This window comes from Nuphar pumila, chromosome 9 (genome assembly GCF_984573655.1).
Source record: "Nuphar pumila chromosome 9, dmNupPumi1.hap1.1, whole genome shotgun sequence".
In the NCBI taxonomy this organism is placed as follows: Eukaryota; Viridiplantae; Streptophyta; class Magnoliopsida; order Nymphaeales; family Nymphaeaceae; genus Nuphar; species Nuphar pumila.
In genome coordinates this window covers 2,394,941-2,418,460 of record NC_143257.1, presented here as the reverse complement: position 1 = coordinate 2,418,460, position 23,520 = coordinate 2,394,941, and the positions used below count along the sequence as shown (strand labels likewise).

Here is a 23,520-nt window from a genome sequence, read left to right as displayed (position 1 = left end):
GTTTGTTTTATACTGTGTACTAGGGATGGCAGTGGGGTGGGGTGGGGGACAAGGTCTCCACCCACGCCCCGCCTCAAGATTTTATCCTCTACCCCCGCCTCCATCCCCGGCGGGGAATGGATTTTATCCTCCATCCCCGCCTTCATACCTGTTTCATGTCCTCCATCCCCGGTTCAAACGGGGATGAGACGGGGCAGGGCGGGGATATAGCGGGGAAAAGTGGTCGGGGCGGGGACGGGGCAGGGCGGGGAAAAGTGCACGTCCATCCCCGCCTCCACCCCCGGACGGGGATGGATTTTAACCTTCATCCCTGTTTCATACCCTTCATCCCCGGTCCAAACGGGGCGAGGCGGGGCCCCGCTTTCCCCCGGTCCACTGCCATCCCTACTGTGTACGGACAACAAGAGAGGAACGAAGCAGGAAAGAGAGAGAGAGAGAGGACTGAAGAAGTCATTGACTCATTGGTGCCTCACTGCCGGCCTCACCACTGGCGATGGTGACCCCCCAACACTGCCTCACTCATGCTAGCTTCACCTCCCGTTGGCCTCACCACAGATCACCTGATCTGCTCTCCCAACCAATGGTCAGGATTAGTTCACATTCCCCATCCATAATGTAGGTTTCCGAAATGGATTGGATCCTGTGGGACAGAGCTGGTAAAACCAGATCCATTACCCTAATCAGGCTAAGTGGGCCCACGATCGGACCAATACTGTGCTTCTCGGATCAGCATTGATGGTGGGCATGAGGATCGCGGGACCCGTCTGTGGGTCCCACACGTGGCATATGAAGGGCAGCAGGAAAGCAAAAGGGCCGGGAAGTGAGTAAAAGAAGAGCCGTCGGCGTTGCAGCGACTCGTGTCCATGGCTCTCTCCGCCCTCTTCTTCCACTTCCCGACCTCACCCTATCCCCTCCCTTCCTTCAGACTCCCCTCTTCTTCTTATCGTTGCTGCTGCGCGCCTGCACTGCGACCGAAGGTGGTGGTGACGAGGGAGGGGGGCAAGAACGACAAGCTCATCGATGCCCTGGTTCGCTCTTCCTTCTTCTTCTTCTTCTCCCCAATCGTTCACTCTTTTCTTTCTATTGGTCTCACCGCTCAATTCGATCGAGTTCTCGTGGCTTGATGTGTGTATGTGTGTTTTTTTCGAGATGTTGATGGGGGATGAGCATCATTGTCAGTTTAGGTGATTAATGTTCGAGGGGTTAATGAAACATAGAATGAGGAAATGGTTTTGCTGTTCTTTTTTTTTTTGAACAGGGCAAGCATGGTGTAAACTGTTTGGAGGTTCCGTTGATCGAGCATACACCTGGGCCTGATCTGGATAAGCTCTCTTCTGTGCTCAGGGGTACCTAATCACCACTCAACACCTTAATCTTTCGACTGCCATTTTTTTCTCTTGATTATATTGCATTATTTGATCCATCCATGGATTCATATGATAGAAAATGTCTAGAGAATGTCTTGAACTATGCTTATGTCGCACCATTTATGCGTGAATACCATCTATACATGCGCACACATACATACAATCACAGGGGATTGCAAAATTCATGCTTAAATGATGTCTACATTTCGACCATTATGCAGCATTAACAATTCAAAGTCAAATCGATACACTATGATAGACATAATAGTAAAAGATGAAAGTCGAACGATAGAAGAAAATAAGGGAGAAGAAGATGTGAATGTGATGATATGTATTGCTTGTCATTGGGAGAAAGGAAGTTGGTTGGATTGGTTCAATTGGAGAAGGGAAGAGGAATGATCGAACGATAGAAGAAAATAATGGAGAAGAAGATGTGTGGATATGTATTGCTTGTCATTGGGAGAAAGGAAGTTGGTTGGATTGATTCAATTGGACACGAGGGGAAGGGAAGAGGAATGATTGGTTCAGGATTCTCAGACAAACCGACCCCAATCCTGTTTGTTAGCCAGAGGGAGAGGCGTTACCTTGCATACGGAGGATGCTTTCTACTGAGGAAGACGGTGAAGTGGAGGTGGTCGCTGTTTAGTCGACAAGGATGCCTCCACTTTCCTCTCCATTCTTCCCCTTACTACTTTAGTTGTGTGGTAAGAGTGGTAAATCCAGGTGTGTAACTTGCATTTCACCTTCTTGATCCATATGCCATAGGATAGTCACATATACTGACTAAATATTGCCTATATCTATCTTTTTAATGGGTAAACGAGATTAAAGGTAAAAGATCACAAGATTTTCAAGTTCATATTTATTATGATATTATCGTGATATTATCACAGAAATGTAATGATCTTTTCAGTCACTTTTATATTCCTTTTCTACATTTTGAGTATGTTTGTTCTTCTTATATTTTTTACATTTCAGGATTGATATAACATTTATTTACAATTTTACATTTCTACAATAGTTTTATCATCTAAACATATTATTTTCTTACTTATTTTTGCTATTTTTTTATATTTTATACTTTCTTAGTGCAGATATTTTTCCGAGATTTATCAATACAGCCTTTATTATATTGAGATTTGGCTTGCTAATGTATAGCCGAGACCGATAATTGTGACTATCATCCATAGCAACTAATGACTGCAGCATGTATGGTGCAGGCAAAGCTGCTGTGTGTCTAACACAAATGGGAAGGATGATTTTAACCCCCAAATTTTTCTTACAAGAAGAAATAAGATAGACAACCAGATATGAACTTTCACATTGAAAGAAAAAAGGGAAGGCTACAGTGAGATTGGAAAAGGCTTGGTCTTTGCTTATTGAGCCAGTGAGCTTGACACGTAAATTGCAAATGGCTTGTTTGTTCATTGGCGGTACTCACTCACTACTAGTCAAGTTTCCTGGATTATGCGACATTTTTACAATGTTTATTCCTAATAAGTTGCATATGAAGCTCTTATAATCATTCATGCTTCCTTTTGATCAGATGAAAAAGTTCCGCTGCTCAAATTATTTTGCTAATTACTCTAAAAGTAAACATACACTATCGACACTTACAATTATCAACTTAATGAATTTATGTTACCCTCCATAACTAAACTAGTCTTACTTTGTAATTTCATCTTGATCTCATCTATCGTACAACATGCAGTTTCTTCATTTCTCTCTAATGGTCATTTCATACCATTCTGGTAATTGTTTTCTGCATGAATATAATCAATTTGGTTTCTGTTGATGCAGACAACAAATTTGATTGGATTGTCATCACATCACCAGAAGCTGGATCTGTGTTTCTTGATGCATGGAAGTAAGAACATCTCTTTGACTGTAACTTAATGTAATTAATATAGCTATATGTACAAACTACTGAAAAGTATCGAGTCTAAACAAAGCAAAAGTTGGTGATTCAAAACCTACAACGTGAGAATTAAAATTACCTAAGAAAGGCTGTTCTCGATTCTATTATAAGTAAATTTTGTGAATATCTACATGTAATGAAATGGTAGGCTCCACGAATGCACTTGAATCTACTCTAAAGGAAGTATCTAAAAGATACTTTAGACATGACCCATAAAAGGGTATAAATGGAAAAGCATAAAAATAAATAACACTTTATTTATGAGAGCAAAATGCTTAAAAAGCATTTAGAGGAATGATTTACACAAGGGGATGCACCCCTATTTATACAAGAGTATTAAGGAGAGCTCATAAGGAGCTCTCCCTTTCTAGCTGTTGGAACCATGGTTGCCAGTTGAGGAAGCGGGAGCGGGAGCGGGAAGCGATACGGGAAGCGGGAGCGGGAAGCGAGGCACTTTCAAAATTTTAGGAAGCGGGGAAGCGTGGGACCACTTAGGAGCGATTCGGGAAGTGTCTCGGAAGCGACCTAGGAAGCGTCTCGGAAGCGACCTAGGAAGCGTCTCGGAAGCGAGGGGGAAGCGAAAAAAATAAAAATAAAAAATAAAAAATACAAAAAATTTTAAAAAAACAGGGGAAGCGTGGGGGAAGCGTGATGGGAAGCGCGCTTCCCATTAAAGGGAAGCACGTCCCCCATTAAAGGGAAACTCGCTTCCCAAAAAAGGGGGACGCTTCCCCCCACGCTTCGGAAGCGCGACGTTCCGCGCTTCCGAAGCGCGCTTTGGGGAAGCGCGCTTCCCCTTTTAGCTAGGCGCTTCCGGTAACCCTGGTTGGAACTTCCAATAGCTAGAATTCTAGCCGTTGGACTAGTTCCAACAGCAACAGCTAGAAAGTTGGTCAAGTTCCAACTGAAACTTAACCAAACTAGATGTATCTAGTTCTAATAGAACTAGATACCAAAAACAAAAACAAAAAGAAAAATTACAAAAAAATTAAAAAGTATAAATAAAAAAAAATATAATAATAATAATATTATAATAATAATATTGTTATATATGTGTTGTTTATATTTTAACACTCCCCCTCAAACTTACGGTACAATGAGCGAAAGTTTGTCTAAGAGGAAGTGAAATATGAGAGCCGCGAGAGGCTTGGTGAAGAAGTCTGCTAATTGGTATTCTGACATCACATATGGCAGATCAATGATTCCATGCAAGTACTCCTCTCTGACATAGTGACAATCCATCTCAATGTGTTTGGTGTGCTCATGGAAAGTCCGGTTGCTTGCGACGTAGATTGCACTCTTGTTGTCACAACACATTCGTAAGGCCTGTGTTGCTTCAACTCCCATATCAGTGAGCAGTTGCCTAAGCCAAACAACTTCCATTGTGGTGGTTGCCATGGTTCTATATTCAACTTCAGTAGGGGAAAGAGAAACCTTCTGCTACTTCTTGCACCTCCATGATATTAGAGATTCACCTAAAAATACACAGAAACCAGTGGTTGAGTACCTATTATTAGGATCACCTCCCTCAATCCGCATCAGTATAAGCAATTAAATCTAATGATGACGATGCAGGCAAGAAGAGTCCTCGTAAGAGAGAACTCTTTAAATATCTAATAATACGTAAAACCGCTCCCATGTGAACAAAAGTGAGAGCATGTTGAAACTGACTAGCTGTGTGTATAACATGTGCTATGTCTGGCCGATAGATAGAGAGATAGGAAAGTGCTCCAACAAGTTGTCTGAACGGAGTGAGATCATCAAGTCGCTCTCCATCATCAATTTTCATTTTAACATTGACCACTTCTGGAGTGTCCACCTTCTTATCATCTGTAATGTCAGACCTGGAAACAATATCAAAAGCAAATTTAGATTGAGATATCAAATACCCACGAGGGGAATAAACAACTTCTATTCCTAAAAAGTATCTCAATAATCCTAAATCAGACATTTCAAAATGAGTTTTAAGAAGAGTTTTGATATTGGTAACTCCCTGTTTGTCGTCTCCAGTGATGATCATATCATCCACATAAAGAAAAAGAATGATGATACCCACATCAGATTGCTTAATAAACAAGGCAGTGTCAATCAAACAAGAATTAAATCCAATATTAGTCATAGCATGACTAAATCTGTCATACCAAGCTTTTTGTGCTTGTTTGAGGCCATAAAGGGCCTTCTCAAGACGAAGTGTTTTACCCTTAGGAATACTAATACTAGGTGAAACTTCCATGTAGACTTTTTCAAAAGACTCCCATTTAAGAAAGTATTTTTGACATCTATTTGAAATATATGTCATTTTTTTATAGAAGCCAAAGCAATTAAAGTTCTAACAGTGGTCATACGGGCCACAGGGGCAAAGGTTTCTTCATAGTCAATGTCATGTTCTTGAGCATAACCTTTGGCTATGAGTCGTGTCTTATATCTTTCTAGGGTCCCATCACTTTTGGTTTTGACTTTATAGACCCATCTACAGCTTATAGGTTTCTTTCCGAGATGAAGGTCTTGAATAGACCAAGTGTTGGCCTTCTTTAATGCTTCCAATTCTATTTTCATAGCTTCAACCCATTTTTCATGGTTTTTGGCTTCAGAATAGGAAGAAGGTTCAACATAGGAATGAATTAATGCAAGGGCTGCCCTATACGAGGGTGAAAAAGATTCGTAAGCGACAAATTTTTTGGGAGGTCGAGAAATTCTAGAAGTCCTACGAGGGAGAACTTCAGAAAACCTTTCTAATGCACATGGTGGGTGTTGCTCTCCAACTCTTCGTCTTGAATATTGCAGACCAACATCCCTACTGGTTTGGTCTTCGCTATCATTTAAAAAAATAATAGGACTTTGATCATTGTCAAAGTTATATTCAAAATCCTCTTAATTGAATTTTGAAGTTAAATCGATTAAAAAGGAATATTCAGTAATATCTTTGGATTTTTTACTTTCAAAAGAACTTTCTTTTTCTAGAAAAGACACATTTCTTGATACATGTAATTTGTCATTTTGAAGATCATAGCACCTGTAGCCTTTTTGATTTTTAGCATATCCTAAAAAAGCAAATGAGATTGCATGAGGGGAGAATTTATCATTTTTGTTTATAAATACAAAATATTTGCAACCAAAAACTCTTAATCTAGAGTAGTCTGAAGCTAAATCATAAAGTTTTTTAATTTAAGATATATTTTTTAATGAAGAAGATGCATTCTATTGATGAGATAGGTGACAGTTAGAGCGACTTCAGCCCCAAAACCTTTTGGAACTTGACTTGCAATTAGCAAAGTCCGAGTGGTTTTCATAATGTGGCGATGCTTGCGTTCTGCAAGACCATTTTGTTGAGGGGTGTGTGGGCATGATCGTTGATGACTAATGCCATATAAATTAAGATAGTTTTAAAATTCTTCAGACATAAATTCTCCCCCTGAATCGATGCGAAAAATGAAAATATTACTTTGAAATTTGTTTGTGACCATTTTATAAAATATTTGAAAGTGAGCAAAAACTTCAGATTTATGTTTAAGAAAATAAATCCAAGTGTGTCTAGAAAAGTCATCAACAAAGATGATATAATACGCATAACTACCTTTAGAGATAACTGGTGTGGGTCCCCAAACGTTCGAATGTATTAACTCAAGAGGTTTTGTAGAGACAAAGGTTCTACTAAAAAAAGGTAATCTTTTCATTTTACAAAAAATGCAGTCTTTACAAGCAAAATTTTTAGATTTACAAAATTTTTCCAAACTTGGGAAGTATTGGATTTTTGACATTTGAGGATGGCCAAGTCTTTTGTGCCATAATTCTGTTTTTAATTTTTGAACATTTAAACAAAATACATTCTTTGGTAGTTTCAAAAAATTCATGTAATATAGTCCTCCTTCTCTATGGTCTTTCCCAATCAGCTTCCCTGACTGACGATCCTGTATCCAACAACCATCAGAAGAAAAGGATATATTACATCCATAATCAGAAATTTGTGAAACAGATAAAATGTTCAAATTTAATTTTGGGATATATCTAGCTTCCGGAATACAAAAATTTTTGGATTTTTGAAAACTTTCAAAACATCCTTTTCCTTTTATTTCAAGAGATGTTCCATCTGCTGTAAAGACTTTTGATATACTTGAGTTATTTTTAAGACATTCAGATAAACATTTAGCATTTGGGGTCATATGAAATGAAGCACTAGAATCTAAGAGCCAAGGAAAGTTACCTAGACCGGATACAGATGCAACTGCTGCTCCAGTTGAGGCTTCAGTCGAAGAGGATGCCCTTTTGAAAAGAGGTTGAAGAATCTCCATCAGTTGAGCCATGGAAACAGGTGCATCTTGATCTTTTGGCTCGGTTTCAACAGATGCTAACCTCTTTTCGTCTCTCCTTTTTAGCTTCGGACATTGAGGCCTATAGTTGTAAAATTGTCTATGAAAAGACAATACGCATACGAGCACAAACAAAATAGAAAAGATGTGCACGAAGGCACTCTCACAACACTTGAACAAAGTACGCAAAAGCGTAAAAATAATAAACATGCACAATGGCATGTATTTCATAGAAAGAACCGAATGCTTGAGACTCTCAAGCTTAGGAAAAACAAGGGGGGAACACCCCTATTTATACAAGAAAGAGGAGGTGCAAGGGGGCTCCCAAAGGAGTCGTTGGGGGTCCCCAACGACTCTATTGGGGGACCCCCCAATGCACCTTTTATGAAAAGTGAAAAAATAAAAATAAAAAGAATAAAGAAAATACAAAAATAAAAAGAAAAGTACAATATATTCCAAATGGAATATGCGCAAGAGAGGAAATTACAATTATACCCTTATCGGGTAAACATAAAATAAAAAAGAGAAAAATATATATAAATATATATATTTATATATATAGAGATACATATACATATATGAATTATATGTAAATGTATCTCTATTTATATAAGTATATATATTTATATTTACATCAACGATTTTGGGAGATACATTTTAACACCCCCCCTCAAACTTACAGTGTGATAACCGCAAGTTTGCCAAGGAGGAAATAAAATCTGGGCGAACATAGAGCTTTGGTGAAGAAGTCGGCAAGCTGATACTCAGACGTTACGTATGGTAGATCAATGACCTTCTTCAAGTATTCTTCTCTGACATAATGGCAGTCCATCTCTATATGCTTTGTTCGCTCGTGAAAGGTGTGATTCTTGGCAATATAAATTGCACTTTTATTGTCACAGCACAGCTTTGTTGGTTCGCTGATAAACACTCCCATATCTTCCAAAAGACTTCGAATCCATACAATTTCCATGGTGGTAGAGGCCATGGCTTTATATTCGGCTTCAGTGGATGACAGGGAGACCTTCTGTTGTTTTTTACATCGCCATGAGATCAAGGACTCACCTAAGAAAACACAAAAACCAGTGGTGGAGTGACGATTACTAGGGTCACCTCCCCAATCTAAGTCAGTATAAGCAAGCAATTTCAATTCAGAGGAAGAGGATAGGAATACTCCCTTATTTACCGTTCCCTTCAAATATCTGATGATGCGAAGCACAACACTCATATGAACGGTTGTAGGAGCATGCTGAAACTGACTGGCGATGTGTATAGCATGTGACAAGTCGGGTCGAGTAATGCTAAGATACATTAGGGAACCTACCAACTGCCTGTAAGGAGTAGGATCGGTTAGAGAAACACCGTCGTCTATCTTCATTTTTGCTCCCACAACTTCAGGAGTTTCGCATATTTTGTCATCAGAAATACCTGACCTGTCAATAATCTCACAGGCAAGTTTAGATTGAGATAGAAAATAACCACGTTGCGAATATGCAACCTCAATTCCAAGAAAATATGTCAGAAAACCTAAGTGTGACATCTCAAATTTTGAAGTCAAGACGGACTTAATACCCTTAACTCCTTGAACATTATCACCTGTAATCAACATGTCATCAACGTAGAGTAACAAAATTACAATCCCTGCATTAGATTTTCTAGTAAACAAAGCAGTGTCAGTATAACATGAGGAAAAACCATTTTCTAACATTACACTGGTAAATCTATCATACCAGACTTTGGGAGCCTGCTTTAAACCATAGAGAGCCTTACGAAGACGAAGAACTTTATCTTTAGGAATTATCATGCATGGTGGGGCATCCATATATACTTCTTCGTTAAGATCACCATTTAAGAAGGCATTTTTAACATCCATTTGAAAAATGTTCTAATTTTTAATAGATGCAATAGTAATAAGACACCTAACGGTAACCATTCGAGCCACAGGGGCAAAGGTTTCTTCGTAATCAATCCCATACTCTTGCCCATACCCTTTTGCAACTAAGCGAGCTTTATACCTTTCTAGAGAGCCATCGCTCTTAGTTTTAACTTTAAAAACCCACCAACAACCTATAGTTTTTTTTTCTGTAGGTAGAGTTTGGAAATCCCAAGTTTCTGCCCTTTTAAGAGCATTAAGTTCACTTTGCATGGCTTCTTGCCATTCAATGCATTTTTTAGCTTCTTCAAAATTTCTTGGTTCAAAATAAGAGTGAATGGCACTAAGACAAGCCCTATATCGAGGTGAAAAAGAGTCAAAAGATACAAAACGAGTTGGAGGTCTTCTATTCCTTTCAGATCTTCTATGGTCAAGAATAGGAGAAAGCTCACTATATTGATCAATAGCACTTCTAAAGGTGTCTTGGTTTCTACGAGAGTAGGTTATAGGCTCACTTGGAACTCTACTTTCTTGTTCATTGAGTGAGTTATGTTCACCAATATTTGCATCATTTTCCTCATCATGGTTCAATAATACCTCATCATCACTAGATATATCATCATTACTAGACAATAAGTCAAATAAGGAGTAATCAAAATTTTCTTGTTGAGAAACATTTTTTTCAAAACCACTCTCATTTTCTAAGAAAGTTACATTTCTAGAGACGTATAGCTTATCATCTCTAAGGTCATAACAACGAAAACCTTTTTGTGTTTCGGAATAACCAAGAAAGGCACAAGGAATAGCCTTGGGAGAAAGCTTGTCATTCTTATCTGTAAGTATAAAACACTTACATCCAAAGACTCTTAACCTATTATAATCAGGTTCAAGCTTATGTAATACCTCAAAGGGAGATATTTTCCCTAATATCCTAGATGGTAAGCGATTTATCAAATAAACAGAAGCAAGAGCTGCTTCAGCCCAAAAGTTTTTAGGAATATTTTGAGATATAAGAAGGGTCCTAATGGTCTCAATAATATGCCTATGTTTTCTTTCAGCCAACCCATTCTGTTGAGGTGTTTTAGGACAAGACCTTTGGTGAATAATTCCGTGATCCTCAAGATATATCTTAAATTGATTGGAGAGATATTCTCCTCCAGAGTCACTTCTAAATATCTTTATGTTGCTGTTGAATTGATTCTTAATCATTGAATGAAAATTTTTAAAACATGAAAACACTTCATGTTTAAACTTAAGAAAATATATCCACGAATATCTGGAAAAATCATCCACAAATATAACGTAATAAGAAAATCCTCCTTTTGAAACAACAGGTGCAAGTCCCCAAACATCCGAATGAACAATTTCAAAAGTTTTAGAAGAGAACATAGTTCTTTGCTCAAAAGGTAAGCTTCGCATTTTTCCGAGAATGCAGTCATTACAAGAAAAAGAGCTTTTACATAGGTCTTTTGCAAAATGTAAATATGATAACTTGGTGATATTAGGATGACCAAGTCTTTTGTGCCACACATTTATATCTTTATGTCGGGCAACATTACAAAAAACTTTTGGAACTTGAAGAGATTCCATATAGTATAAATCTTCTCTTCTAAAGCCTTCCCCAATCAATTTCCCGGACTGGCGATCCTGTATTAAGCATTGATCACAAGAGAATTTAATATCACAGCCATGGTCCGTGAGTTGAGACACAGAGAGGAGATTCAAGTTAAGTTTAGGTATAAATCTGATTTTTGGAATAGAAAATTCTTGAGTTTCAAAATTACCTATTCCTTTAATTTCAAGAGAGGTTCCATCTGCAGTGGAGACATAAGATGGAGAACCATTTTTCGAATAATCGGAAAGTGAAAAAATGTTTGGGGACATATGAAAAGATGCACCGGAGTCCAAAAGCCAAGAGATTTTACCTGGAGAGGAAGAAGTGGATACGGCCGCACCGGAAGTCGATCCCTTGAGGAGAGGTTGAAGAGCTTCCACTATTTGATTTATAGAAAGGGTCCCACTCGAAGATGCCTCATCCTTCTGCGGTACACTAGTAGTAGCCATGACAATAAGTCTCTTCCATTTGGGACATATGGGCTTGATATGCCTTGGTTCTTTACAAAAATGACAAATAGTTTTGCTATAGTCCCTTCTTCCTCTTTGACCACCATTTTCACCTTGATTTTGAAATTTAAAATGAGGGGGACGATAGGTTCTTACATTGTTTCCGGGTCGGGATACGACATTGACCTCACTATTTTCTTCAATATTACAAGGAACCGCAAGAACATTTGGTCCTTGTTTACATAAATTCATACGAGTCTCTTCACCACTTAATTTGGTGAGAACATCTTCAAGAGAAGGGGGAGAAAAAGAGGAGAGAAGAGATGACCTTATTTGCTCAAATTCGGGCCTTAGCCCATTCAAAAAATTGAAGAACCGATCTTCTTCAAGTTGCTTGTGACGGAGCTCAATTGCCTCTCCACTCCATTTTGGTTCAAGCATTGCAAGCTCATCCCAAATAGAGGAAACATCGGCAAAGTATTCCTTAATCGTCATTTCACCTTGAGTAAGTGAGATAGCCTTCTTTTAAAGGTAATACTTATGAGAGAGATCCCTTGAAGTGTACATTTTTTCAAGATAATGCCAAGCTTCCGATGCCTTTTTGAATTTAATAATGTTGGCATTAATCTTGGTTTCTACGGATGAAAAGAACCATGAAAGAATCTTGAAATTCTTCATTTCCCATTCATCGTGTTTCTTGGAATATTCCTCAAGGGCTTTGGTTCTTTCTTCTCCCTCAAGAATCTTGATTTCGCTTCCATTTACTATGGTAATCTTGGGTTCCGGTTCCAGAATTGTGCCAAGTACATATCCCCATAGGCCTTTTCCTTTTATATGAGCCTCCATATTTCCGGCCCAAACATGATAGTTGGACCCATTTAATTTGAAACCAAGAGCAAAATGGGACTCTTTTTCGCCCATTAGAGAGTAAAGAGGTAGAGAAAAAAGCGTACCAACACAATCTTTCCAACACCAACTTTGCACAAGATTCTTCTAAAATATTTGAGAAGAAGGATCCACCACTTCAAACTTTAAAGATCGGAAGGCACGTTTTTCGAGGCACTCGAAAATAGAGAATCCCACGATCTTCAATGATCAACCTTGCTTTGATACCATGTAAAATTGTCTATGAAAAGATAATACGCATACGAGCACAAACAAAATAGAAAAGATGTGCACGAAGGCACTCTCACAACACTTGAACAAAGTACGCAAAAGCGTAAAAATAATATACATGCACAATGGCATGTATTTCATAGAAAGAACCGAATGCTTGAGACTCTCAAGCTTAGGAAAAACAAGGGGGGAACACCCCTATTTATACAAGAAAGAGGAGGTGCAAGGGGGCTCCCAAAGGAGTCGTTGGGGAGCCCCCAACGACTCTATTGGGGGACCCCCCAATGCACCTTTTATGAAAAGTGAAAAAATAAAAATAAAAAGAATAAAGAAAATACAAAAATAAAAAGAAAGAAAAGTACAACATATTCCAAATGGAATATGCGCAAGAGGGGAAATTACAATTATACCCTTATCGGGTAAACATAAAATAAAAAAGAGAAAAATATATATAAATATATATATTTATATATATAGAGATACATATACATATATGAATTATATGTAAATGTATCTCTATTTATATAAGTATATATATTTATATTTACATCAATGATTTTGAGGGATACATTTTAACAATAGTGTCCCGGTTCATGACAGTGGTGACAAATAACTTTTCTTTTGTCAAACTCACCACTTTGTCTCCCAAAATAAGGCGGTCTATAAGTGCGAGTATGATTCCCTGGTCTAGACACAGCTAGAACTGAATCATCATCAACTTTTGGAGTACTCTTTCTAAGACGATTTTCCTCCATAGTTAGTTCTTCAATAGTATCCACAATAGTAGGGATTTTACCACGATGAAGTAGAGGCGATTTGGTGCATTCAAATTCTGGCCTTAATCCATTCACAAATTGGTAAAAGTGTTCCGTATTGAGTTATTTTTGACGAAGCTCGATATCTTCGGCGCAATGCCATTTTGGCTCTAGAATAGCCAACTCTTCCCAAAGTTCGGACAACTCATTGTAATATTCACGAATAGTTTTGTCATTTTGAGTTAATGTCCGAACTTTTTCTTGAAGATTGCACACATGGGCAATATCTTTAAGGGAATACATATTTTTGAGGTATTCCCATGCCTTATCGGCATGTTCAAATTTAGCGAGACTAGAACATTTTTTAATGTCTATGCTATTAATAAGCCATGCCATTATCATTGCATGCCTCATCCTCCACTCTTTCCATTTTTTTTTTCATAAGAGAGTAGAGCTTTAGTCTTCTCCTCTTCCGTTAGAGGGACTTCCTTATCACCCACTTTTTTGGTGAGAGATAGTTTAGGTTCCGAATTAGAACCATCCACTATTCCCCATAAGCCTTTTCCCCACATGTGGTGCTTCATAATTGAAGCCCACAACACATAATTAGTATCATTCAACTTCATGGGTATGATGGTGACCTTATCATGGTCATCCATCATTTACAAGGGTGTGAAGAAGATAGTAAGGAGAAGAAAAAAAAAAGGAAAATAGAGAAAAAGGGAGAAGGGAATACAATACAATGTTGTTGCTCAAGTCCTTTTCTCCAAATGGATCCTCTTGTAGTCGATAGAAGAGTGATAAAACACTCTCTTGGCAAGTGATGAAACACTCCTTTGCAAGTGACGAAACACTTTTTGTAAGAACAAGGTAATAACACACATTTACACAAGAGGCAAGGAAATCGAGGTGGAAGTTTTTCAAGATCTAAGAGTTCCGTAGCTTTGATACCATGTAATGAAATGCTAGGCTCCACGAATGCACTTGAATCTACTCAAAAGGAACTATCTAAAAGATACTTTAGACAAGACGCATAAAAGGGTATAAATGGAAAAACATAAAAATAAATAACACTTTATTTATGAGAGCAAAATGCTTAAAAAGCATTTAGAGGAATGATTTACACAAGGGGATGCACCCCTATTTATACAAGAGTATTAAGGAGAGCTCATAAGGAGCTCTCCCTTTCTAGCTGTTGGAACTTCCAACAGCTAGAATTCTTCCAACAGCTAGAAAGTTGGTCAAGTTCCAAACTAGATGTATCTAGTTCTAATAGAACTAGATACCAAAAACAAAAAGAAAAATTACAAAAAAATTAAAAAGTATAAATACAAAAATATATAATAATATAATAATAATATAATAATAATAATAATATTATTATATATGTGCTGTTTACATTTTAACACTGCACTTTTCTTCAGAGAAGCCTAGATTTGTTCTTAGGGATCCATGTTCCCATAATTTACAGATACTAAATACCATGCTTATATTCTGGCGGCAGATTTTAAGCAACATTAGGTGTGGTCTTCTTCTGTTTTTTACTGTATGCTGCTTTACTCTTATATGGTGTCCGATTCTTACCAAATTGAGATATTTGGCTGAACAAGGTGCTTAAGATTCAAGCTGCAACAACATGAATATGATTGAGAATATTTACTATGGCTAGCTCTTAACAATTCTGAATACATGGCAAGCATCCAAGTATAGCTGTTTGAATGATCCAAGGAGTGACATTTTCATTCCACTAAGCATCCATGCAAACTGTTTAAATCTGATGTTTCCAGCAAATCACTACCTCTTTGTCCCCTGACCTGAAAGAAAAAATCTGATTAGGACTTCTTTCATATCTCTGTGTAATGGATAATGCATTAACAGGAGAACAAATATTGCTTTTATGGTGCCAAGTATTTTCACATCATTGTGTGAGATTGGAAAGTGCACTATATAATGTGTGCATGCGTGTGTCATGCATTTATACTCATGTTCCAGCACATGTGCACTCTGCAGATGCCATCAATCTGGCCACTCAAAAGTAGTTGTATGATGTGGTAGTCATGATCCATTTAGTTCTTATCATGCTCCAGTTCAAGTAAGTTTACATCTCTAGTATCTAAAAGAACAATCTTTTGATGACATCCAAATGACCAACATGCTTTCTTGACCTTTAACTTATTTCATCTGAAGCATACCGATAACTAAATGGGAATATCTGTCACATCTGATTGATCTGATCTAAACAGCCCAGGGCCCAAATATTAGTTGCATATTTGCCACATTGAAGCTGCTCCCAACACTTTGTCACTTGCCAGGGCTCCTTGCATAATATTTACATAAAAAATGGCAGAATAATGTTGTTGGTAATTTGGTATTCATTATATTGTTAGTTTGCTCATGGTGGATATGGATGAAGCAAAGAATTTATTTTTTCAGACGTATTCCATACTTTTTGAGTTATTCTGGATTTTGAGGAGATGCTCTTCTGGCTAAATGATAGCAGCTGAAGGCAACTTCTTATGTTGGTGAATGTTTGACATAATGTTTCCAACCTAAATCTACTGTCCGTTTACTTGGGTTATGGAATCCACTTGCATGCCTGATACTCTGGGCATCATCAGTCAGATGGGTTTTCTCTTATTTTTGACCTCATAAATTCTAATGTGACCGCACTGGAATTTACACTAAACCAGCACTGTAGATGGACATTCATGATGCAATAAGAAACTTGCAGCTATAAAATATGTGCAATAAATTAATACGTCAAGGCGTCCACTTTATTTACATAAACTTTTGTTTAAGACCTTGAAGCTTTTCTTTTTCTGGAGACAACGGGCTTGGATAAACTATAAACAAGCCGAAGCTACAAAAAAAAAACAGTTAGGGTGACAAGAATCTCAGTTTCTTGTCGTGGTTGCCTTCTTCTCCTTTCCGAGGATTTTAGACTTGAAAAAATAGGACAGTTAATCTCTCTCTCTCTCTCTCTCTCTCTCTCTCCAAGCTAGGCTTGCCAACCGGTGAGGCCGTGAGAATAAGCTGATGAAGCACATGCCTAGGCGCACAGGAATAAAGTGTTTCTGGGCCAATCCTAAGAGTCAACGAAACCAGCTGATTTGGTAACTAACATCGTAAGAACAAGTGCTTCTCAGTTGGACCTAGCCCAAGAACTGTCAAACACTCACTGAAACAGGTACATGACACAACACAGACATGCTTGCCATGACACTAGTTCAGTAAACTATAGAAAACTTCTTATACTACAAAGCATACCAAATAAACAACAAATTTGAGTAAAAAAATCTGAGTAGTGGACTGGTTTCCTATGCTTGTGCCCACCAGGTTGGAAGGTTACATTAGGTATATATGATAGTCTGCATCCTAAGCATGATTTGTGTAATTGAGATTTCTTGTAGTTTGGGTCACTTCTCATCTGTAAATGAGTGCACCATTCTGTTTTAGGGCTGCAGGAACTCCAAAAGTCCAAGTAGGTGTGGTTGGTGCTGGAACAGCAAGTGTCTTTGAGGATGTGACACAGTCTCCTCAACAATCTTTAAATGTAGCATTTTCTGCTTCAAAAGGTAGGAAACCATCTCCGGTATTGACTCTCTCTCTCTCTCTCAGAGACATGATCTTGTGGAGTTTCTGAACAACTGTGCAGCTAGCTCTCTTGTTTCTTGTCTTTGATACTTGTGCTCATTTAAGATGTTTTATCTGCTTGTCCTAAAACATCGAGGTTTTTATGCTTGCATGCTTCTACAAAGAAAGCTTCTTTAAGATATGAACTATTTTAAGTTATATAGATCAGTTGCAATGACTTCTGGTGATCTGAAATTAGTTGTTCTGGCATCTGCCTGCCAGGGATTCTTGTCAAAACGGAGGAGTTTGCTATTTTGTCCTCCTTGTTCCTTGGCCTGTATAATTTGTGCTCTGTGCATTGTTTCAGCCACAGGGAAAGTTTTGGCTTCAGAGCTCCCAAAGTGTGATACTGAAACCTGTACGGTTTTATATCCTGCATCTGTGAAGGCCAGTAATGATATTGGTGAGTTTTTTTCTATCACATAATTCAGCATCATGCATTGTTTTTATTATGGTAGTGTACTGTTAATCATGTCAGCCCATGTCTTGATTGGTGGAGTTCCTCTTTATCTCCGTGACATCATAAGGTTATCAATGATTCAAAATCAGTATTAGAAAATTCAGCTATGAAAAATGTAAAAAGAGTGGAAACAAACTTTGAACCATTACATCAAAAGTAACACTGATTCTATTGCTTTACAAGTAATTTAAAGTAACACTGGTTCTATTGCTTTACAAATAATAAACTAGGTGCAGTTTTTTTAGTGCTTCCATCTCGCCTCATATGTCAAGTTAATCTCAGACAAAATGATGATACATAACGTAGATTGAGAAGTAATGAATAATCAACATGGAGACTTATTAGGGAAGAATCGATTGACAAAGAATTTGTGCTTATTTGCCTGAGTTAGTCCCTTCTGTACCATGCAATAAATACATGAGAACCTGAGGACTCATGAAACAGACTTAACCCCAAACCAGTTATGCACCATTTTCTGTATTAATTCTGCATGTGTCCACTTGATACACTGTTTTTGATCATATAGGCGTGTATGTTCTATATGACATTGTTTTCTTGATCATGTGAACATGCTTGGGCAACATAAACTGGAAGGGAAATGAGTTGTCAGATCATCTTGATTGAAACTAATGCAGTTATTCCTGCAAAGATGCAACCTGCATGGAATTGGATTATAACTGGGCATCCACAGTCTAATTCAAGCAGTAGTCAAGGGCAATCTTTCTCCTGCTACTTGGATCTCAAGTAGAATCATAGCTGGTCTATCCCAAATTACAACCGTTCTTTGGATTGAAGGTGTGTCTTCATAATCCTTTTTGTTGCAGCCTAGGTGGCTAGATATGGATGGATCAAATGTTTAGGCACACTGGGATTTCTCACTAGAATACTTGGATGATGCATGGGTTTGAAGTGATCCATCCTTACGTTGACCAAGAAGTATAACTTGGGTCTAGGTCAAGGTTCAGGTGTTGTTATGTTAGACTTATAGTTGCTTCGGACTCAGACTTGTTCATGGGACCTGATTACCCAACTCAGACTTGTAATAAATCCGATCCATTTGTCCCCCTGTCTAAATCAAAACCTACCCAGTTTGTCCTGATGAAGTGGATCATACATGAGTTAACTTAGGCTGTGCCGACCCAATTATTAGCCCAGTTAAGCCCCTAACTGTTGGGCACAACACAATTAAATTCTGGTGTATGATTAAGCCCTGTTGGAGCCAACCCCTTACGCTGATAGATCTGCCTTGGACCATTCATTGGTAGCATCCCAACATATTTTCACTTTCAGTTGCTTAACCTATTTTCCAAAAATCATTTTGTGCCTACTGTTTCTCAATAAAAAAACAGAAATGAGTTTTGCATTTTATTGGTTAAAATCCAAAAGGTCTGCTTTCTACTTCCATTTTGCTTTAGTTAGCCATGTTGTTTCATGTATATGATTTTTAAACAATCATGTGTGATATTTAGCTATTATTGTAAACGATTGGATTTGTTACAATCATACACAGCATTTGTGGTTTAAATTTTGCTAAGACCATATGAAGCTTATGTTATGGCTCATAAAATCTACAGTTGAGGCTCATACTTTAGTTTTACAGAGGAGGTCCTGATGCATAGGGGTTTTGAGGTTACAAGGTTAAATACTTACTCCACGGTAATGTTCTCTATTCTTCTACTATATTCTTTGATCATGTATGTTCCACAAGTGACTGGATGAATCCAAATATATTCTTTGATGAAGTGATGCATGACTTATAAACAGTTCAAAATGAGTCATCTAACATTCACTTTCGCTTTCTCCTTTTTCTTTTTCTATGCAGGTTCCTGTTCATGAAGTAGACCAAGCAATCTTAACCGAGGCACTCTCTCTACCAGTAGTTGCATTGGCTTCTCCTTCTGCAGTCAGGTATCAGTTTCTGTTTGCATATGCTTATTTATTTACATGTACGAGACTCTCTCGGTCTCAAAAAAAAATATCTTGAGTTATTAGATGCTTATCGAATGTCAGGTTTCCAACTATTGCAGTTTACTAGTTCTGACACCATTCTTTAGAAAGCCAAAAGTATATCCTATACACATTTGCTTCTGCACGACTGCAAGCAACATGATTTTTTCCTTCTACACATTCTTCACATTTTTGTTACCTTATATTTCTCCCTTTTATTGCTTTTTTATGGTGTTCCAATAAACAGTTCTTGGGTCAGAATAATTTCAAAATCCGATAATTGGGACAATTCTATTGCTTGCATTGGAGTGACAACAGCTTTAGCTGCCAAAAAATTGGGACTGAAGAAAGTATATTACCCACAGAATCCTGGCATTGAAGGGTATGCTTCATTTCTCAAACATCAAAATATACCTTCTTAACTTTATCAGCAACCTTTAGCCATTCCTTTTGTTACGAAGTTTATAATTTCTCCTGCAGACTTTTGAAATAATTCAATAAAAAAGTTTGTGTTAGTGTTGTTCACATGTTTTTGAGAATTTTTATCTCTATTGGTAAGACTGCTATATGGAAAACATTCTATTGATCTTTGTGAAAAGCCAAATTTCTGTTTACAGTCACAGATTTATACTAAGGAAACTTATAACAATGGATGTTAGAAACTTGGAACAATTCTGTGAGGTGTGTAATTTTGTCAGCATTGGAATCGGGTTTTAAGAACTGTCTAAGTACAAATGCATATGGCAAGGAAAAAGACACAAAGCCCCTGGATTTTAAGTAGTTTCAAATACATAAAATGATAAGCTGCTCCATATAGGGTCCTACAACTTTTCATGCTTAATAGTCAACAGTTTAACAAACACAAGTTTGTGAATGCGGTTCTCAGGCCTTAAGGAGATTTCATATGATGCCTGCCAACATTAGTTAAAAGTTTATATAGGTAAAAAATTTGGGGTCTCTTGATATTGCTCCCTAAAATAAATGCTGAATGATGTGCGTATGAGTTTTCATTAGTAGTGAAATGAATGCTGCATTTGTTATCACAAAGAAAATGTGGTAGTTAGTAGATGGCTCCTTCAAGTTGGCCTATTATACATTGAAGTTGACTTGGGAATGGCACTTGTCAATCGGTTGATAAATGTTTATTTTTCTTTGATAAGTTGCACAGGAATTAGTGAATAATTTCCTTTTGAGCTAACAAGGCATAAAACAAATCTGAGAATGAACAAAAACTTGACAATGATGAGTATCTTACACATTCACAGACAACTATGTGTGGGCATCAGTCTTGCTTGACCTAATGCTGAGCCAAATGGGGTGAACTGGCCGGGCTTTAACTGGCCCATTGTGTGTCAAATCTAACTGCTATTTGCACTTTCTGTTGCTTTTTCTTTTAAAATTCATCAGACATGATTCATCAGCCATTATTCATCTCTCACCGTTCTAAATTCTTTTTCCAACTTTACATGGCAACTAGACAAGTATCTGGACATTAGCTAATATCTTTTTAAAATTGATGGATAAATCACATCATAGATAGTAGCAATCTTGACAGTCCTAAGTTCTTAGATTATGCTTTTAATCCATTTAGAGATTCACAGGTAATGGACGTATGCAACCAGTATGGCCAATTTAAAATGTATAATTAACTCTTTTTAGTAGTAGGAGGCTAAAATTTAGTTTGCTGAGTAAACAAGGCAATGCTCCTCTCTCTCTCTCTCTCACACACACACACTCAACCTTTAGCAATTTTAAGTAGAGATTTGTAGTTGCTTTTCATAGGATGTATGACATTTGATTACCACCAATCTTTTGCATGAAGTGGCTGATCTTGATCTTATTATTTGAAACAACCGTATTGAGTACCATATAATGTCTCTTGGCTAGGTGGGTGGAGAGCATTCTTGAAGCTTTAAGTATTCATAATCAAAGCGAGGAGGTTTGTACCAGTTTCATTTAGTTTTCTATGAAAATTTTCTTCTTGCAAATGGCTATGGTTTCTTTATCTGTTTTTCTTTTACCCCCAGGTGTTGGTTAGTTGATATGAGAGGAATACCAGAGCAGGATGGTATGTCCTATGCTGAATTACAAACATCTGCATTGTCTGACAATATAATTTTTTAGCACAAGAAAATTTATCGCTGAGAAGTGGAAAATATCAGTTCTCATTGCAAGCAAGCAGTAGATCCATGTATGAAAGATGAACATGCAGTTTTCAAGAATGGCAAATGGTTGGAGAAACACTAGAAATGAAAGACAAAGGAGTGATAGGCATCATCTTTTCTTGTTTAGGGAAGAAATGGAACAAAGATACGAGTTGTCCAAGCTAAAGCTAAATCTTCTCGTGAGTGTAAAGTACTCTATTCGGAAGGATGGTTCAGTCCAAATCGAGGTGTTTGTTCAGTTGATGTCAGGGTTCTCTCTTGCATATGCTATTGTAATAAGCATGTAAAGTCTATTTCATGGAATCTTCTATACGGGGCCACGTCAAATCCCTCAAAGGTGGTAATGCTGTCCACGAGTCTTGTATCTTGTTGTTTGCTCATTTTAATTAATTGCAATTGCCATATTCTTGTGCAGCAGATTTTTGACTGCGGTGCTCTTTGCTTTCATCCTTCATTGGGTTTAGCAAGTTCAAGGTTAAGCAGGATAGAGAAAAGCTCTAATCTAGTAGGGATAGTGTTGCTATTCTTCTTAGTTTGTGCTTTTATTCTCTTGATATCTGAATGCTTGCCTACTTGAACCTGTATTTTGTGGTGGGTTTTGGTCATCAGGCTATAGTCCGAAACCTAAACAAAAAAGGAAACAGTAAAAAAGAAATGTTTTTGTTTTTCTAGTAGGCAGGCATATGCCTCTGCAATCTATCTATATATGGCCTGTAAGTGAATTCATGCCAAAAAGAATAGAAAGAAACAAGGTCTCCTTATCGAAGTCTAGTTGAGAATAATGAGAGACTGCGCTGAGTCGTTATTTGTGGATTCTGTTATTTGAAATGTAAATATTTAATTCAGGCAGTTCTCTGTCATCATATCAAGTGATTCTTTTCCTTTTTTTTTTTAATTTATATCCTGAAGACCTCATCATGCTGGCTCAGCCTGCCATACCTACAGTCTTGTGGGAAGCCTAAAACTCTGAGGCTAGGATCCCTGCCCCCGGGGCCTATGCTACGTGTTGGCTTGTGCAGAGGGGCGGCACTCATGAGAATCGAACCTTGACTGGCGGTCTAGCAGTCAAGGCCCCACCACACTACGCCAACCTCCCTTGGGGCAAGTGATTATTTTCCTCAAGTCCCTATTGTGGCTTTCTCTTGGTGAAAACAATACTGATATGAACTAAGATGCACCATAAAATGCAGGGGAGGACAGAAAACATACTCCAGATCTGAAAAAGCTTTTGACATTTGGTGACCGCTAGCTGTATGTTTTATTGCCTACAATGGGAAAAAAAGAGGAATGCTAGTTGTGTTTCACTGCTAGGAAAAAGAAAAAAAGCTAAACGTTAAGGGCCTGTTTGGTTAGCCCCATTTATCTGGATAAATGAAGTATTTGAAAATAAAAATTTCAGAAATTTAATCTTCAGTTGTTTGGTTAGCAAAATGAAATTAATGAAAAATCAGATAATTCAAAAAACCCTGAAAAATGTAATTCTGACTATTAGTTGGAATTATGAAAACCAGACTTTTTCTGAAAATTATATATCCCAAAACACGGGCTCCCTTCGTTGCCTGGAGTGGTTAATGTTATGATCAGTTTGGGCTAAAACACGCTCCTGGAGCTTGGTATGACATTTTTCTTCTTTCTATGCAATTTTATTATAGTTCTTCATTGTTTTTTTTTTTTTATTTTATTAAACTGTTGATTATTCTTCATTGTTTGTCTGTTAAGGGACGTTGTTTTTTTTTTTAAAGGCAAGCTGGGTTTAGGCAGACCCACCAGTTATTATTGAACGTACCACTGGGTTTTGAACCTGGCAACGTCCCACCACAATGAGACGTGCGCTGACAGCTTCTACCAACCACGCGAAACGCCCCCTTGATAAAGGGACGGTACTTTTGCTTCTACATGTTGATGATATAATTTT

At 37.6% G+C, this 23,520-nt stretch overlaps 1 protein-coding gene across 2 annotated transcripts; it reads left to right on the top strand.

Moving 5' to 3' along the window:
- The first annotated feature begins 808 nt into the window (after positions 1 to 808).
- Positions 809 to 22,340, top strand: LOC149828192 (uroporphyrinogen-III synthase, chloroplastic-like). Of its 2 annotated transcripts, XR_016434253.1 has the most exons (11): positions 809 to 1,028; positions 1,259 to 1,346; positions 3,168 to 3,234; positions 16,857 to 16,975; positions 17,341 to 17,436; positions 19,094 to 19,149; positions 19,316 to 19,401; positions 19,688 to 19,822; positions 21,328 to 21,379; positions 21,468 to 21,942; positions 22,024 to 22,340. XR_016434253.1 is itself a non-coding variant. In XM_090017440.1 (10 exons), the coding sequence occupies exons 1-10, from the start codon at positions 864 to 866 to the stop codon at positions 21,480 to 21,482; spliced, it is 879 nt and encodes a 292-aa protein (XP_089873566.1). In that variant the 5' UTR covers positions 809 to 863; the 3' UTR covers positions 21,483 to 22,022. The 2 variants fall into 2 exon arrangements, 1 of the variants encoding a protein (XP_089873566.1); XM_090017440.1 differs by lacking the exon at positions 22,024 to 22,340 and having other exon boundaries at positions 21,468 to 22,022.
- The last annotated feature ends 1,180 nt before the right edge of the window (positions 22,341 to 23,520 follow it).

What these genes read in the sequence shown, in the direction of transcription:
- LOC149828192 (XM_090017440.1), top strand. Translation starts at nt 864, where the DNA reads ATGGCTCTCTCCGCCCTCTTCTTCCACTTCCCGACCTCACCCTATCCC. An exon ending in ACAAGCTCATCGATGCCCTG is followed by an intron (nt 1,029 to 1,258) that starts GTTCGCTCTTCC and finishes TTTTTTGAACAG; the next exon opens with GGCAAGCATGGTGTAAACTG. An exon ending in AGCATTTTCTGCTTCAAAAG is followed by an intron (nt 16,976 to 17,340) that starts GTAGGAAACCAT and finishes GCATTGTTTCAG; the next exon opens with CCACAGGGAAAGTTTTGGCT.